Raw genomic sequence first — 17,577 nt, 5'->3', positions numbered from 1 at the left:
ACTTCTAGAGGAACCTTGTCCTACAGCACATCTGATGTCAAGTAAAGCTGCTGCCCAGCAGCAGCCCTGAGTGGAACTTTTTGTCATTTTGATCTGCCTGGCTGTGTTCCTGCCTGCAGAGACACAGTAACATCACCCGTGGGCTCTCCCTGCTCCCTGGAAACCTGAGTGCAGAGACCACAGGCAGGGCAATGCCAGCTCCTTCTCTGCAGCTGCCACATGGAAGAGGAGCCTGTGGTCATGATACTCCATCTAAGGCTCTGCTGCTGCTCTGAACCAGCCTCTGCATCCTTTTTAAACAAGAAGCATTTGATAAAAATCCTGATCTGAGAAGGTCTGCTAGATAGATTGCAGTATTCAGCTTCTAGGAGTTCAGTTCGTTCATCTGCACTGCAGCAGTGTGAACTCTTCACATGCCTCTGGTCAGTGACTGCTCTGCTCTCTGTTACTGCTAAGAATACCTTGTGTCACTCACAGTGCACTGTGCTGTGGTGAAAATGTAATTATGCCAAATTCATCCACCCCCTGGGCACCCTGGAAGTACAGCTAGTCCTGGTAGGGCAAAGGAGATGGTGTGCAACAGGAATGACTGCAGCAAAATTAATGCATTTTCATATACATAGGTTTTTAATAGCTTAGGCATTTTTAGCAACAAATTTTAAGGTCACTGGTTTGGTATTTTATCTCTAATGCCACTTCAAATACTTTTAAATTCCTTCTGGACTAAAGACCCTGAAGAAACAACATGCAGCAAGTTTGACACTGATATAATCTATTTTGCTAGAAACAAGACAGGAAAACTTCAAGCATAGGGAACCCATCAAGCTCCTACCTGACTCACATGTATTCTGAAACTGCTACAATTGCCAGACTGGCATTAGCACCTTTGTTATCACCTCCCATGCTTGGCGTCCAGTAGTAGTGCTTCTGAAGGCCATGGGAGAGCTCTGCAAGGTGAAAATGCCCATCCACTTCATATGGTTCCACATCTGTACAGTCAGAGCTCAAGCGACCTGAGTGGATTAACTCTGAAAATGCCTAAAATGGGTAAGAACAAGAATCTGATGTATAATAATCCACTCTGACTGCACTGAAGGCTCTAGGAAGCAATACACAATAGGCAAGTACTTGCTCATTTTGTTGTGCTGATGTCCAGTCAGTGTCATTACAGCACTACTATGTCATAACCATTAAATAAACCCAACAGAGTAAATTGGGTGTCTTGTTCACGAGTTCCTGTAGTGTTCTCAGTCATGGTAAAGCCAAATTAGAAAAACAAACAAAACCCAACACTCTCCCTAGAGTTCAGAACCAAACACTTACCGTGCAGGTGGGTTCATCAAATTTGTTCCCCCAGATGTAAATATAGGAAAGTGCCATGTTTATTTTCATTGCACCTGAAAGAGCTACAAGTCCTTTGCCAGTTATATTGTTGCTTACCACAGACAACCTAAGAAAAAGAGAAAATAGTTATGCAAATGTCTGCCAAATCATGAAATTCCCATCTTCTGGTTAAAACTGAGTTTGACTTTATTCTTGTATTTTATCATTATATATCCTATCTTATATGTATATTAAAAATTTCTATTTTATCTATTTTATTTTTATTCTATATTCCATATTTTATTCCATTTTTATTCTATTTTTCTATTTTATTCTATTTTATAATTTTTTATTAAAATATTCTATTTGTTTGTGTCAAGTCCAGTCCTGCTTTAAAACCTTTTTGAGGTGTCTAAAAGGCAGCTTGGACTCCAGGCTTTTCCTCGTGGCATTACCATGACTCTTGCAGCCAGGTTGTTGTCTATTTAATTGTTCAGAGTCAGTGACTTACTGTGTGGTGACCAGGTACTCATCTCCAGTCTGCTTTGAAGCCCAAGCTTTGGCATTTATCCAGGCTAAGCTTTGATCTTTGTGGACTGGCAGTTATTTTTATATTAGTGAACCTGGAAGGCTTTCAGAGGCACCTAGCAGCCTCAGTCTGCTACTTAAAACTAATGGCTTCAGGTAACACCTTTGATCAGCTTTTACATCCTGCTGCTGCAGGGTTTAATGCAGGCTACAAAATACACCCTGACAGAGAGATTACAGCTCTTTTGGGTTCACCTGAAGCTAACTTAAACAGAGGATTTGCTTAAGTGTTGAAGTTCAGAATCAACAAATATAGTGCCTCATCCCTGTGTGGCACCTGATTACCTTAAAATTCTGGAGATGTAAAGCTCCTGGTTTGTTTTTTGTGGCACAGGGACCCCTGCTTTAAGGGTGCAAAAAGAATAAAATCTAATTGCCTTCCCCCTCCTCAGAATGGCTGGAAAAGCTGTGAATGACATGTAAGATGAAGCACTATAAAACTGACCTAAGTATCAGCCCCAGAAAACCCTGAAATAGAAGAGCAAAGATATGTCAGGTCCCACAGCAATGGATAAGGAAAGAGAAGGATAGAAAAGGATGGAAAGGAAAGGGGAGAGGAAAGGGGAGAGGAAAGGGGAGAGGAAAGGGGAGAGGAAAGGGAGAGGAAAGGGGAGAGGAAAGGGGAGAGGAAAGGGGAGAGGAAAGGGGAGAGGAAAGGGGAGAGGAAAGGGGAGAGGAAAGGAGAGAGGAAAGGAGAGAGGAAAGGGGAGAGGAAAGGGGAGAGGAAAGGGGAGAGGAAAGGGAGAGGAAAGGGGAGAGGAAAGGGGAGAGGAAAGGGGAGAGGAAAGGGGAGAGGAAAGGGGAGAGGAAAGGGGAGAGGAAAGGGAGAGGAAAGGGGAGAGGGAAAAAGGGCAAGGAAAAAGGGCAAGGAAAAAGGGCAAGGAAAAAGGGCAAGGAAAAAGGGAAAAGGTATAGGAAAGGATAGGAAAAGGAAAAGGGGATAAAATAAGTTCTGAGTAGGCCTGTGGGAAGGTGAACAGGAGGCATTATTAGCACATGGAACTGAAGAGTGTGTCTTGGCCCAGTGTTCCACTCCTTTAGCTCACATGAAGCTACAGGGGACTTAATTCAGTCACCCAAACACTGAGTTTGGCCTCCTCCTGGCCTGCCTGGGGCTCTTGAAAGGACCTGTGGCCACTTCCTAGCACCCTTGGATGTCTCACAGGTCCTGGGACATCTCCAGTGGTGGGAGAACCCTATGCTTAGGCAAAGGAATCCCACTCAATCCATCATTTACTTTTTTTTTCATTCCTGAGAAAGTAAAATGGACATAAAAGTTTGGAACTTCCTGACTTTTCTCTTTTGATTAGTAACATCAAAGGGGACAACTTTGTCAGTTCAGCCACTGAAAAATGGGAGCTTCTTGTACTCTGAGCCATGACACCTGCAGCCCCTGGGGAAGTTACACCAATACTAACGCCTGCAGAGTCCTGTTGGTGGAAGCCAAAGCTTCACTCAGGTAGATGGCTCCATCATCTTCTATTCTGTTTGCCTGGAGATCCAGGATTGCCAAGGTTTGGTTCCGTTTTAGTAGCTCTCCCAAAAATTTTGCACCATCACGGGTTATTTTATTGCTGCAAGAGATCCACACGTGCTTTTAAAAAGGGTGCTGAGGAAATAAGTGTCCACTGTGCTGAGAAAATAAGAGTGGAATAACTCTTACCAGCCAAGGTCGAGGTATCTCAGGCTGGAGTTTTCATACAATGCCTCACACAGTCTCTCCACACCAAAGTTTTTCATTTCATGCTTGCACAGATGTAGTTCCACAAGAGGAGACTTATTTTTCAACATCAGAGCTAGATGAACTGTGGTCTCTTCCTAAAAACATACACTCAGTTTTATCAAGCTGTACTTTAGTATCAGATATGGTTTTGCTTTTGTAAAAGGGAGATGCACAACTAAGAGCAAGATTTGGTCATCATTTTGTCCTATTTTGTATATTGTATTAAAAACAGAGAGGAACCAATCTATTATGATAACACTGAAAACAGAAAAAACAAAAAACACCTGAAAGATCTTTACAGATTTACATTACAGTTTACATCCCTACAAATATCAGAATCATCAATGTTTGAATCATTAGGTCTCATCAGTATTCCTCCCACTCATTGCCCTTAAAAACCTGAATATTTGAGTTGTCTTCACTAACATTAAAAGTATTTTGCCATGTTGTTGAACTATTATCTCATTAAAATAAACAGGTTTGCTATGGGAAAAAATATGTCCTGCCACTGAAACACCAAGTAAGTTTGTTTTGAAGTTGTCACATTTAGTTAAGAAAATAACTGAAAACTCTGAGTCAAAAATAAGGCAGTAAGTCAGGGGCTTCAGAAGATGAGAGAAGGTGGAAACAATGGCAAATAAAAGTCTCCCACAGCTACAGATCAGGCCCCTGGTTGCTATTTTCAACAGCAATAGTTTAAATTGACTTCTAAAACTGGACCTAGGCAGATCAAGCCCTGTCTTAGTAGAAAAGAAACAACCAAAATCTCTTTTAACTGTTAAATTCACTCTAGGGAAGTTCAGAAGATCTGGCCTTCAGGACAATTTAATGTTGTTATGTTGCCACCAGGAAAATACTGCACCTACCACAGACATCCAACAACTGCTGCCAGTCTGCTGCAGCCACCACCCCAGCCACCCTGCAGCCCAGACCCCAGCACCAGCCTTGCACACCTGCAAGCCAAGGTCCTGCAGCTCTGTGCCCACCCAGGGCCCTGGGGTGCCACCCCTGCCTTGCAGATTCTCTGATCAGTGTTCCATTGCTCCAGAGGGTTTGTGTCTTTGGGAATAACAACTGCATCACTTTTTTTTTTTTACATTGATTTCTTTACAGTTTTACATTGATGAGGTTCATTCACTTGTTAAATTCAAGCTTCAGGTTCACAGCCTGAGACAACAAACCCAGAGAGCCCAGTGGAGGTGGCAGAGTTGAACTGAGCCTTTCTTCCCCAGGCTGGGGCACTGGCACTTGCCCCTGGATCACACTGCTGAGATAAAGAGCAGCCTTTTATTCTTCCCCTCACTTCCTGCTAAGCAGCCTTTCTCCCTCAGGTTGCTGAACAATGCAAGAAACTCTCCATGTTGTAACACCAGAAGGAATACTTGGTTTTCCAATACCAAGCCCTCTCCTCTAGTCCATTACCTAACAAATACATATGCACCAAGAAAGAAATTTGTAAAAAAAATCAACCTTCTAATTAAAAAAGGGCAGACTGTGACTGCCCATAATGAGGAAAAGAATATTTCTGCAATGATTTAATTCACTTTGGAAGGAAAACCAGAGAGCCATGTAGGTCAGTACCCATAAATACATCAGTACTGACTTGACTTCTGCTTCTCCCTCTGCCCAGGCTGACACTCTGCTCACATACCTCCTGACTGTACAGCAGAGGACGATTTAGGTTTATTGCTTTGACTGATTTGTTGTGATTCAGGGCAATGGCTGTTGCTATTAGACACTGGGTACCCTGGAAAAGAAAACAAACTCTTAAGAGAAACCTGTCCAGGGTATAGATCAAGCTACCAAATGACTGTAACTTTATTACTCTGACTGATCATCAAAAGATCAATAATATCACATGGGCTCAGACTGGAAATACTATTATTTCTGCCTTGATGTGCTTTAGAGAGATACAAGTGCAGTAGGAAGTGCTTACAGTATGTATTTTCTCCCTATGGAATAATAGAGTGGAATCAGACTAAGGAGTACAAACGACCAGGAAATCTGGCAACTCATAAAATAAAAAGCAAGAATAATGCACCTCAAAGAGACTTGTCCATTTAATTGGGCTTGTATTTTGGTGTTCCTGATTTATGAATCAAAATCAGCATGTGTATTCCCTAAGGTATTTGGTAAAAGCCCTAAGTAACATTTATCCACTAGGTAAATTCACATTAAATATGAATTAATGTGGTACAGAGTAGTGAGAGTCTAGACTACAAGCCAGTTCAGTTTTTGTATTTCCTACTCATTTGCTCACTAATTTATACTTACATTATTTTCCAGTTAGAGTAAACTTACACCCAAAGCTATTTCATTTTAAATCAGTCTTCTATCAACTCCCTACCAAGCATAAACATATTAAGCTTTCAGTTAAATCCTACACTGGCTACACTTTCTTTATGTTTTCCTAAACCCTTTCAGAGTTCCTGGGAAATATTCCTCCTTCTAGTTTAGAAGCAAATTCTGTAATTGCAGGAAACAAATTTAACAAAATTTTCATCTGACCTCAGCTCTCTCCCTGCCCCCAGGTGACACTCATAATTGCCAGGTTACAGTCAGACTCACTCCTCCTGCCCAACAGGTAACCTCAGTATCTCCTGAAAAGATGAGCAGCCTTAACAGGAAGGCTGAGAGTGGCCCATCTTTATTTCACTTCTAGCTTGCTTAGAGCATTCTCCTGGAGGGCAAGATACAGAACCAAATTCTGCCAGGCAGGGAAAAGAATCCATGTCACCTTCCAGCCCCTCTGACATGACCCCCCAGGGACCTTGCCCCAAGAGGAGGGTCACAGCTCCCACTCTTACCTCCAGCTGTACCCCACAGGTTATTAAAGGCAACCAACAGGCTTTTCCTGGCTAGAGTGGGAAGCACCCTGCCCAGTGCATCAGCCCCTTTCTACCCTCTTGACTCTCCCTGTACACCACGTGAGAAGTCTCAGCAGCCAGCTCTAGGTGTCAAGTTATCTGAAGCCAATTTGGGTGTCTTTCTACCCAGTTCAGCACTCCTGTGCTCTTATGGATCAAGTTCTGATGGGAACAACAGAGCTACAAGACTGGGTGACTTTCAGGCATTGTAGCACTGCACACTGTAGAGGCAGAAGACCCTCCAGGGAATAGGGAGTCCTCTATTAAACACAAATCACAGAGGACTTAGACAACATCATAGAAATGAACAGCAGAAATTAACCTTGGAAAATGTGAATGCCAAATACCTGCAATCCCAGGGACACAGGGGCTCTGATGTGTCATCTGCTATGACTGCACAGGTGTTTTGTGCAACGAGCCTTTCCATGTACAAATTGCAATATTATACATGGTGTTACCTCCAGCTATCACAAAAAGTATAATCAAAGACAACAGATGGCATTTTCCCCTAATTAAGCACTGAAGAACCTTTGTAATATCCCTGAAAGACTAATGTCCTCACTGACTATTTTAGTGTGTTACTCACCACATCACAGTCTCCAAGATCCAGCTTCTCTAAGGTTGAATTAATTTGCAGCATTGAAGCAAAGAACATTCCACCTTTGTTTCCTATTTTGTTTCCAGTCATTCTCAAATACACAAGAGTTTTGTTGCTCTAGACATCATAATAATAAAAATAATTCTTTTAAAAATCAATTCCTTTTAAATGGCCTGAAAAAACAACACTGTGCTGGTTATCACACAAAGACAAAACATCCCTCCAGAAGAATTCTAAGTGATAACACTGACTAAGCAGTTGGCTCAGCCTCCCCTCAGTGGAATCAGAGTCTGAAAGCAAAATTCAAGTATTTGAAAATTTTTGTTTCTCCTAAATTCACAAATTTCACACTCATGGAAATAATCCAGGTAGATATTTCTGCCTAAATTGACAGCTGAAATGTAAATCATATCAAAACTGATTCAAATCTAGTAGGCATGTTTTAAACAATAATTTAATTTGCTTTAGTGTTCATAGTCTTTTAAATCACATGACCAAAACTCAGTGAAGCTGCTGGGCTTCAGCAGGACTCTTCAGTTAAACCACTGGTGAGTCTGCTGGACTAGAGACTTCACTGGCAAGATGAAGCTCTGATCAGAGGTTTAGAAGAGGCAGCATCTTTCTCCACACCCTCCACAGAATTTCAATAGATAGGAAAGTCCTAAATTCAATGCAGAGTACTTCTGGGTTTTAATTCCTCAGTACCACCTTAATCATCACCAGAGATTAAGTTATTACACAGCAAACAGTTCTGTGAGTAGCAAAACTGATGAAGCCTGGTTCCATACAGCTTTTATGTCATCCACATCTCCCCAGTACTCCTCCTCCTGCTGCAGTACCTCACTACAGCACCTTCCCTCTCCCTCCATCCTTCAAAATCACTCCAGGTCCCCCCCTTGGCTGGCCCAGCAGCAGGAGCCCACACAGCCAAGGTGCTGCTGGGCTGCCTGGGTCCTGCCACCCACCTGCTCAGCAAACCCTGCCAGGGGGATGCACAGATAGCTCTGCACAAACTCTTGCTTGCAAAGCCAGTGTTGTACAACCTGCTTCATGACCTGAGAGTTTGGAGGCTTGTGGATTTGAGCTGAAATCAGTTCAGAGTTCAAAGACTATGAAGGAGGAAGAAAGAGCTCACACGAGTCTCCTTTCCCAGACACACCAAATCTTACACACAAGCCTCGTTTCCTTGGGAAACCACATGAAAAATAACAAACTGGGTTTTATGCTGCTGCAGTAAGGCAAAGTTTTGAAAACATGTCTCAGATATCTGGACTCAAGACAAATATTGACATCAAAAGAAAAAAGAAGCAATGGCATGACATACCCTATAGCTTAGCACTTTCACACAGAAAAATCCAGCTGCAATAAGTTGTGATAATTAAGTAGTAACAGCAGCACAGTGCAAGTTTGTCTTGTGTGAAATCTGCTTTCTGAAGGCTGCCTTGGGAAAACAAGCAATCCCTGTGATACAGCAAAATGCTGAATGGCCTGAAGACAGAGAGGCCTTTCAGCCAGCACTGATGTTGGCAGGACAGCTCGTACTGTTCATCAAAAGCAAAAATATCAGACTAGATGCCATTGTCTAAATCTCCCAGACAAATACTCACATGGAGTGCTCTGGCTATCAGCTCTGCTCCACTTGTGCCAATATCATTCAACATCAGGTTAAGGTGTTTCAGAGTGTAGTTTTCCTTGGGAACAAAGAAAGCAAAAATCAGTGAGGCTCTGTTTCAGAGTGTGCCCATGTTTCAAAAAAAAAAAAAAAAGAAAGGGAGATGCATGATACTAACACTTAAAGCCTCTGTCCTTCAGTGCATTTCAGGCAGCCCCTGAGAAGTAGTTAAAGAATTCCAAAGTACGTTAAATGATGAGGGAAAGGCAGAAAAACATGTAGGGTGTAGGTCCTCATGGGGTTTACAGAAACCACCAAGGAACTGAGGTGTTCAGCATGACCAAACAGTGGCAGCTCACCATTTTCTGCCTGTATTCTGGTGCTTACAGTGACAGCATTAAAGTTTCCAATGTTTAGACCTACAAAAAGGTCTAAACCTTTGAGAAAGCAGATGAAAGAAAGGCTCTGGCACAACTGGTACTGCCATTACCTCCCTTGTTGAACTGAACTCTAAGCCTCAAAGCCCTCCACTTGACTCCACCATTCTTTCTTCACAACCCCCTAGCCAAATCTCAGGCACTTTTACACCAGAAATTCAAAAACTTCCCAGAGAATAAAATCCGAGTGTCTAGTGGGACAGATTTGGATATGAAAGTCAAAATTAATGGAATTTTGCAAAAATGATGAATTCTTGTCTCCAATGTATGAGAGAGAAATATTATTCCAGCCAAATAAATTACAAATTCTGGATGATAAAGATTATTTTGGCACCTGGAGGATTGTTGCTATGTGCTTTGCTCCAGCATCAGTCAATGCATTATACCTAAGATCCAAACCTGAAAAAGATGAGGAACAAAGAATGTGACAGATGAACATCTACAATTAACTGATCTCTGAACAAGAAGGAATAAAGATCAATTAATGATGAAATCAAGAATCAAGACTGCTTGTGTTGTATAAGCACCACAATGTCAAACACACATGGAAAAAGCTTACCTGTGACTAAGAGAGTATTGCATAAGACAGAGGTAAGAACTTGAAGATCATCATCTGTAACTTTCTGCACAGGCACAAGATGATTCTTTCCAGCTATTTTTAGTGTCATCCCTTCTGTCCAGCTGCTGTAACATAAAAGTGTGAGCACATGGGGAGAAGTAAAATGGTACTGACAAATAAATTCTCTCTGCAGATAAGAAGTTTACCCAGGGTGGCCCTGGCTGATGTGTTTGCATGTTGTTAACTGCTGCCCCTTTGGTAGCACCAGGACAGACAATGTGGTTCAGGCTGTACCCCAGCACTGCCCTTTCTGATATTCTGAAGACACTGCAGAGCTGCAAGACCCTGCTCAGCACATGTGCAGAGAAAGCAGGAGGAAGCATGATGAAGGGAAGGCAGATGGAAATAAAAACTACCCTGGTGGTTACCTCATCATCTCCTTTCTCCCTTCCTTTATTTACTCTACCCTGCCCTCAGGGTCAAAACCTAACACAAACCAGTTCACTCCACTGTATTTTCTCAGGTTTTCTCTCCAAAGGACAATTAACTTTGACCCCAGAAGCAGCCATGAGAGGAAGCCCTACCTAACCACATAATGAGAGAGAATTTGGGTGGTTAATACCTTGGCAAGAATCAGAGACAGATCAGGGAAGCATTACCAGCTGGAAGCTAAGTGAATACAGCTGAGGCTTTTTAAACAGAAGTGAGACAAGAGAAAGGGAGTTAGGGTGACTGGACACTGGGTTTGGCTTCTTTAAGGGACATAAAGGCACCATCCTGTACCTTTTTCACTTTTTTTAAATAAATTTCATTGCTTGTAAAGCTGCTCAGGAGGGATATATAGCTACAAACTTTTGCCAAGATGATGTAAAGATGAGTCAAACCACAACTTCAGCAGTAAATGCTAAAGATGTTTTATGTTTAAGCCTAAAACTGCACTAGTTTTCTCATTGTTTAATTCCTTGTCCTGCTCTCTTGTTTAAAGCTATCAGAAGCATCTGAAACACACTGGGTTTATTCCCTTACATTTTATCATTTGTATCAGCTTCCTGAAGCACATGAGCAATTGAAGGGTTTTCAGGTTGTCCCAAGTTTTGGCAAGCCTGCACGTAGTGCTGGTGAAGATCTGTATGAAATGGCATGACCTACTGGAAAAGAAAACAGAGTGTTACTGCACCATTATGGCAGCCTAGCAACATCACCATGGACCCAAGCAGCTGTCCTGCTGGGCTCTGCACAACAATAAATATGGGCTTGGTCTGAAAAGGGTTACACTCTTGGTATGCAACACAGGGATAATACAGAGATACAGGCAGGAAAAGCTGCTGGATGTGGTTCTGACTAGCTGTAAGTAGGGTCTGAGCTAACAGGGAACTAATATTCACACAGGCAGGATTTTTTTCCCCATAAAGCAGGTGTCTCCCAGCCTCCACAAACCTACCTGAGCCTGTGTCCTCTCCCAGCCTCAACCCACAGTGACCAGTGGCCCGGCCAAGCTGCTCCAAGGTGAGTGATGTTTGGTAACAGAGCTGGTTTCCAAGGGGGGTGTCCTAGGCCCTCCACCTAGTTGGAGAAGTCAAAGGGCCCTGGCAGGAGGTCCCAGGAGGGCCCTGGCTGTGGCCATGGTGCCCATCATCCACGGGGAAGTGAGTGTCAGTAGCTCAGCTCTGAGTATTTCCTTAGTGGTCTGCTCTTGGTCTCCAAGGAGCCTTCGGAAAAAATTCTATGTTTACATGGATTACCAGTTACTTCAAAGCTCCTTTCCACCAAATAAATCCTTCTACCAGCTTCACTGCTGGCCTTACACATGGAGGCCTGGGATCTCCTGGCTCAGGCTGTGGAGGGCTTGATCCCCAGTACTGAACTCAGAGCCAACAGAAAATGCTCTGGTGCAACACCTGAATTAGACTGAGAAGCCCAGCATGGGTCTTTCCCCTTGGTGGTTGCTCAGTTCTCCTTCCTTGCCCTGGTGACAGCTGGAAACTGCACATCTCTGGAAATGTGACATCTTCCCACTGTGGCTACAGCACCAGAGAAAAGGGTGCAGGGTGGGAGGTGACTGACAGCTGCCTCTCCACCTCCTCTTTCTCTACTACTGTTCCTTAAATGCCAGCTGAAATGATTCTTCCATCCAGACAGCAGAGACCCCTTCCCACCCTTTGTTTTTTTTTTGCCAGCAGCACCAGAGCAACGTCAGGAGTTATCACAGATCAGATTCACTGGCATCTCCCTGGCTCAGAAAACACTGAGTGTTACAGCAGAAGGTGCCACCTTTTTACTCTCCCAGTTTTACAGTCAGCACAGCTGAGGACAGAATTCAATGTTTGTAAACACAGCCCTTCAAGACTTGAGGAGGCTGCATGGCTCAGCTCCCCTGGCTTCACAAGGTCACCTTCAAATTTGGCTGCTGGGGCACTTCAGGATGTAATGGGTTTGAAAGATAACAGTCCTGCTTTAAGTACTGAAGGATTTGATTCCAGTGCACAGAAGCAGCTTTTTGCAGGGGTACAACTGAAACCACAGCCTCTCCCTAAATGCTGAATTTTTCCCATATTTGTTTAGCATAGGAAGGCCTTTGAGTACTGTTGATTTTTAGTTTTTCATTTCTTTTGAAGTTAAAAATCAGGAGCAGAGATGGCTGAGCCTCAGCAGAGCCAGGAGGTCAGTGAAGAAGAGACTCACTGCCCCACAGCTGACTCTGTTGATTTGGAGGATGACCACTTTGAGACTGTAGAAGAAATACCAGTGAATGAAGTGCAAGAGGATAAAGCTCTTCCTCCTCCACACCTCACAGACAGGATATTTTTCATTGATTTAGCAAACAAGCAACTGCAAACCATCTCACCAGAGGCCTTGAGTCCAGAACACCTGGAAGAGCTGCACTTGGAAAAGAACCAGATTGTAACCATCCCCGAAAGCATCAAGTGCCTGAAGAAGATAAAGGTCCTCTACCTGGATCAGAATCACATACAGGACATATGTGAAGAACTGGGGGAGCTGAAAAGTCTTCTAAACTTAGATTTAAGTAACAATCCCCTCTCTTGTAGCTCACTGCCAGTTATCAGCAAGTTACAGTCCCTTCGTCAGCTCAGGCTCTATAAAATAAACTTGCATGAAATCCCTGTGCAGATCTGTGAAAACCTGATTCATCTTGAACTGCTTGGCCTTTCTGACAATAATCTTGAGTGTTTGCCTAAAGAAATAGTGAACATGAAAAAACTCAAGGAAATTTACCTCCAGAAAAATAAGTTTGAAAGTTTCCCCGAGGAGCTTTGTCATATTGCTAGTTTAGAAATAATAGATCTGGAACAAAACCTAATCAGTTTCATCTCAGACAAGGTAGGGTTTCTGACAAACTTAGTTAAGCTATTTTTAGCTTTTAATGACTTATCTTTCATTCCTCCTACACTGCAACACTGCCAGAAGCTGGCTGTGCTGGATCTGTCTCACAATCTCCTGTTCAAGCTTCCCTCAGATTTGAAGAATCTCACTGAAATGAAAATATTCAGACTGTCCACTAACAACCTGAAGAAGTTCCCAAGACAGATCTGCTGCTGGACAGCCCTTTCTCATGTTTATCTGAGGGACCTCGGACTGCACAAGGTGCCCAGGTCCTTCAGGAGATTAACCAGAGTCAAGGTACTGGATCTGAGTGAAAATTGCTTTGATAAGATTCCTAAAACAATATGCACCATGAAAAATCTGGAAGTACTGACCCTGGATGGCAATCAGATAGAGAAGGTATTTGTTCCCCTGTTTTATTTTTTATTTTATTAATACCTCCCTTCACTACTAGACTGTGCAGCCATGTTCCACCTGACATGCACCTGACCCTACTCTACTCATTATCTTTGACATCTGAGTATTCAGGCAGGGAGAAAAACAAGAACATGGGAACACTGAGCTTTGTGTTCAGTTGTAAAGATGAACACTGGTAGGATTGCTTCAGTCTTCTTGTGTCTTTTTTTTAATTTACACTGGAAAATAAGAGCTGCATTTGCATAGAGTCAGTATGGCAATTCAAAAATGGATGTGATATTGTTAATGCCTTTGACACCATTAACATTTGCTGTTCATTTGATAATGAACAATTATGTTCATTAAAAAATTTTAAAAAACTAAAAATAAAAACCTCTAAAGCTTTGCTATTATAAGAGTAACAGTATTCATGGATATACTAATTTTAGGGCTCAGAATACCCCCTCCTTTTAGATAATGCAGCACTCTTCCAAGGAGATTTTAACTTGTGCAATTTTCTTCTTGAAGGTTACATTTACAGAAGTAGTAATTTATGCACAAGAATTAGTTTCAGATTTCATTCATTTAAATTACTCTCCCCTGCACTGAGCATACAAAGGAAATGAAGAAGCACAGTAATGTTTCTGTTAAAAAAATAAAAGTAACCCCGTAAGAAGTCTTTTTAGCAGAAGAAACAACATGGATTTTTTTGCAAAAATTTCTCCCTTACTGCAAGATATAATGTTCTAATAATGAGCAGAATATTCTGTCTTCATTCATCAATACTAATGCAGCTCCACAGCATTTCCTTGGAGAGTTTTGCCTAAAAATAAAATCTCAAAAATCACTGTTTAATTGACATAATGTATCTTTTAAATGACTGTGTCTAGGTACCTGTGGAGGTGAAAAAACTGACAAATCTGAAGTGCATTAGCCTGTCTGATAACCAATTCAGTGCCTTTCCAATGGAAATCTTTCTCCTGGAGTCATTAGAGATACTGTACCTGGGACAAGAGAACGGAATTAAATTCACAGGTCTGCCAGAAGAGATCTGCAAATTACAGGTGGGAGCAATAGAAGGGGAAAGGTTTTGGTCTGCTGTGGCCTGGCACCTCCCTGGGCTTCAGCTGCCCCCAAATGCAGGACTGAAGGTTCTCCTGATCTCTTTAGGTACCTGGTGCAGCATCAGGCCAGGGCCATCAGAGTAAGAACAGCATCAAAACTCAGTGTTTGAAACTCATGTGTTCAGTAGACAGCCCAATGGTATCTCAGTTTAAAAACCTTATTTCTGCATTTACTGTTGTCCTCTGTACATTGATTATATCCCAAGCTAGGGAAAAATCTTTTAATTATTACTAATTATCCATCCATATTTTTCAGAATCTGAAAGAACTGCATGTGGACAATAATTGCCTGGAGTACCTGCCTGTAACCATTGGCTCATTGACCAACTTGAAAATACTTGACTGTAACAACAATCTCCTTAAAAAGCTCCCAGACTCTGTATGCAAACTACAAGGTGAAAAATAGGCTCAGTGTTTGTGGCTTGAAGGTCACAAGTACCAGCAAGCATTTCAGAGGAAGGAGGGAGAAAAGGGAAGGCAGGGATGTGGTGCATCATTCAGGGCTGGTTCTGTAATTGTAAGGATAAAACTTAGGATCTGGGAGGGCAGGGGAAAAGCTGTACCCAAGCCATGGAGACAGAAGGTCCTCACCCATGGCCTACCTCAACCTCAGGGTCTAGAGAAAAGATGTTTCCCAGAACTCCCCTCAAAGCAGATTCTCTGATAGGAGAAGACCCCCTGAGTCAGCAGAAGTGACTCCAGGGGGGTGATGAGGAACTGGTTTTCTGGGGGAGCTTCCCCAGTTCTCCATTGCATCTCTGTGTGGCTAAGTTCCCTGGCACAGTTGGTGTGCCAGTTAGCAGGACTTCTGGAAGCTGAATTTGGCCACCTGGCTACCAAGTGAATGGTCTTCACCTAGTGAAGTAAATGCTTTGCTACAAGAGTCCAAGTCCCACCATTCTCAATTTGGGAGAAGCTACTTTGAATGTTAATGGCTCTGGTGAGATGTTCATTACACACACTCACTACATGTGCAGAGTGAATTTTTTTGTGATCCATCCATGTGGTGGTTTTGGAGAGCATGAAGGAATGCTCCACATCATTTGCTCTTTGTGCTGCAACTGTTTGCTTTCATGTGTTCAGGTTTGCAAACACTTCTTGTCCAGAGAAATCACCTGACCCAGCTGCCCAAGGATTTGGACAGTCTTCAGGAGCTGAAGCTGCTCCTTGTGGATGAGAACCCTATGACTGACCCTCCAACTGAAGTGTGCTGTCAGGGGATAAGTGCCATCTGGCAATACTTGAGGGAAAAAAGGCACAAAAAGGCCAAGCTACTAAAGGTAAGGGGTGCTAAGAAAGCCACCACAAATTTACACACAAAGCTGTGGTTTTGGTAACAGACACTTTGCTGGACAACCTATAGGACACTCTGTACAACATCAAAAATGTTGTGTTGTGGTATTAAACCACCGCTTGCATCAGCTATGGCAGAGCTGTACTTCTACCACTGATCATTAAGGTAGGATACAGGGAACCATCAGGAAATAGAGCACTGGGCATCACTGAGGAACACTGCAGAAGGTTGTCACTGCCTTGCTGGGTCACAGGCAGCAGGCACAGAACAGGCTTTACAACTTGCAATGGGGCTTTCCTTAGTTCCTTGTCCTGTGGAAGGGGAATGGTTACTGTATCTAAAATCAAGGCAGATCCTTTAAGTCAAGGTATTGCTTATAGATGAAACTAACTGCACATGGCATTTCCCACTCTTTCTGAGTGTCTTTTGACTGCAGAGTTGAAGATCCATTGTTCAAAACCACTGAAAACCCCACATGCATTGTGTGGTTTTGTTTGGGGTATTTTCCCCAAAAGAACATCAGTCTGTATCACCAGTGGGCTACAGAATTAATTTGCTCAGAAAAAAAAAAAAAAAAAAAAAAAAAAAAAAAAAAAAAAAAGAAGGCAAGAAGGAAAGGCAAATCCTCAGTCTTTGTTTCTTCTAAACCTAAATTATTCCTCTCTCTCAGTAATGTCTCTAATATATTCATGAACTAATGTGTTGCTTCCAAACTGTTCTTTTGAACAAAGAGGTGATACTTAAGGATGTGTAGATACAGTCACTGACTACTCAGACCAAAGGGTCTGGAGGAGTGCACTGGTAGTGGCCCCCCTAGTAAGAAATTCCTCTTGAAAAAATTACCCAGAGTAAGCTAAAAGTCAGGTGGCTGGCAGTCTAATCTTAGCTGCAAACAATGTAGTCTAAGATAGAGTAAAAGGGGGTTTTGGAGACCATGATGTGCCTGGATTTTTGCATCAAGAATATCCACTAGTAAGTAATACAGTTCCACACAATCATTTGCTTTTACTCTTTTCCTCTAGGTAACCAGATTGCTCTTCTTTTTCAGATCCAAAGTATGTGGCGTAACTTGATTAACAAGAATAAGGAACTGCAGAATAAGAAGAAAAAAGGACCTCAGGACAAGAAAGGAAAAAAGAAAAAATAAGCCTGTAAAAGGAAAAGGAGCCAAAAAGTGATATTTGGACACTAAATTGCACAGAGCTCTTTTCCTTTACAAGAAGGGCAAATGTGAGCAGGGATAAGGAAGAAGTAGACAAGCAGAATTAAAGTGTTTGAATCCAGCAGCTGTTACAATGAAAACAGATAACTTCTTTAGATATGTTCTTGTGTTTGCCAACATTGACTCCAGCTGAATTGGGCTGATCCTAGTTCTGAATGTGTATCAAAGCATAAAAGCAGCTGAATAATTGGAAGACAGGCTAATATGTAAGAATCTGGTGCAACGGAATGTTCTTTGTTCTGAATTCTGAAGTCTTTTACATGTTATTCTTAGAAATCTGTTTTACAGTCAGTGAGGTACAGTCATACCTGGAGTAAAACAGTATTTGTTATACAAACGCTGAATGTTATTGTATGAATTTTACATTCAGAAATTATCAGTACCTTGTTTGGAAATCTGGAGGAGGATTTCAGGCAGTCAGAAGATATGAACTTCCACCAGAAGAACCTGCATGACCATCCTGTCTTCCAGAAGTGTAAAAAACTGTTTTGA

The 17,577-nt window shown here is 42.3% G+C and overlaps 2 protein-coding genes across 2 annotated transcripts; one reads left to right on the top strand and one right to left on the bottom strand.

Annotated features, from left to right (window-relative positions):
* Positions 1–837: 837 nt before the first annotated feature.
* LRRC34 (leucine rich repeat containing 34) lies at positions 838–10,849 on the bottom strand. The gene is made up of 10 exons (XM_008501514.2): positions 10,734–10,849; positions 9,708–9,832; positions 9,483–9,547; positions 8,707–8,790; positions 7,088–7,216; positions 5,286–5,381; positions 3,575–3,729; positions 3,330–3,485; positions 1,324–1,450; positions 838–1,038 (listed from the first exon to the last, which is right to left on the bottom strand). The coding sequence occupies exons 1-10, from the start codon at positions 10,847–10,849 to the stop codon at positions 838–840; spliced, it is 1,254 nt and encodes a 417-aa protein (XP_008499736.2).
* Positions 10,850–12,341: 1,492 nt separating this feature from the next.
* On the top strand, positions 12,342–17,577 carry LRRIQ4 (leucine rich repeats and IQ motif containing 4). The gene is made up of 6 exons (XM_030455800.1): positions 12,342–13,448; positions 14,336–14,509; positions 14,826–14,964; positions 15,653–15,849; positions 16,912–16,918; positions 17,456–17,577. Exons 1-6 carry the CDS (start codon positions 12,342–12,344, stop codon positions 17,575–17,577), a joined length of 1,746 nt encoding a protein of 581 aa, XP_030311660.1.

Source organism: Calypte anna, chromosome 9 (genome assembly GCF_003957555.1).
Source record: "Calypte anna isolate BGI_N300 chromosome 9, bCalAnn1_v1.p, whole genome shotgun sequence".
Taxonomy (NCBI): Eukaryota; Metazoa; Chordata; class Aves; order Apodiformes; family Trochilidae; genus Calypte; species Calypte anna.
Note: the sequence above shows the minus strand (reverse complement) of the source record. Positions and strands in the feature narration are given on the sequence as shown.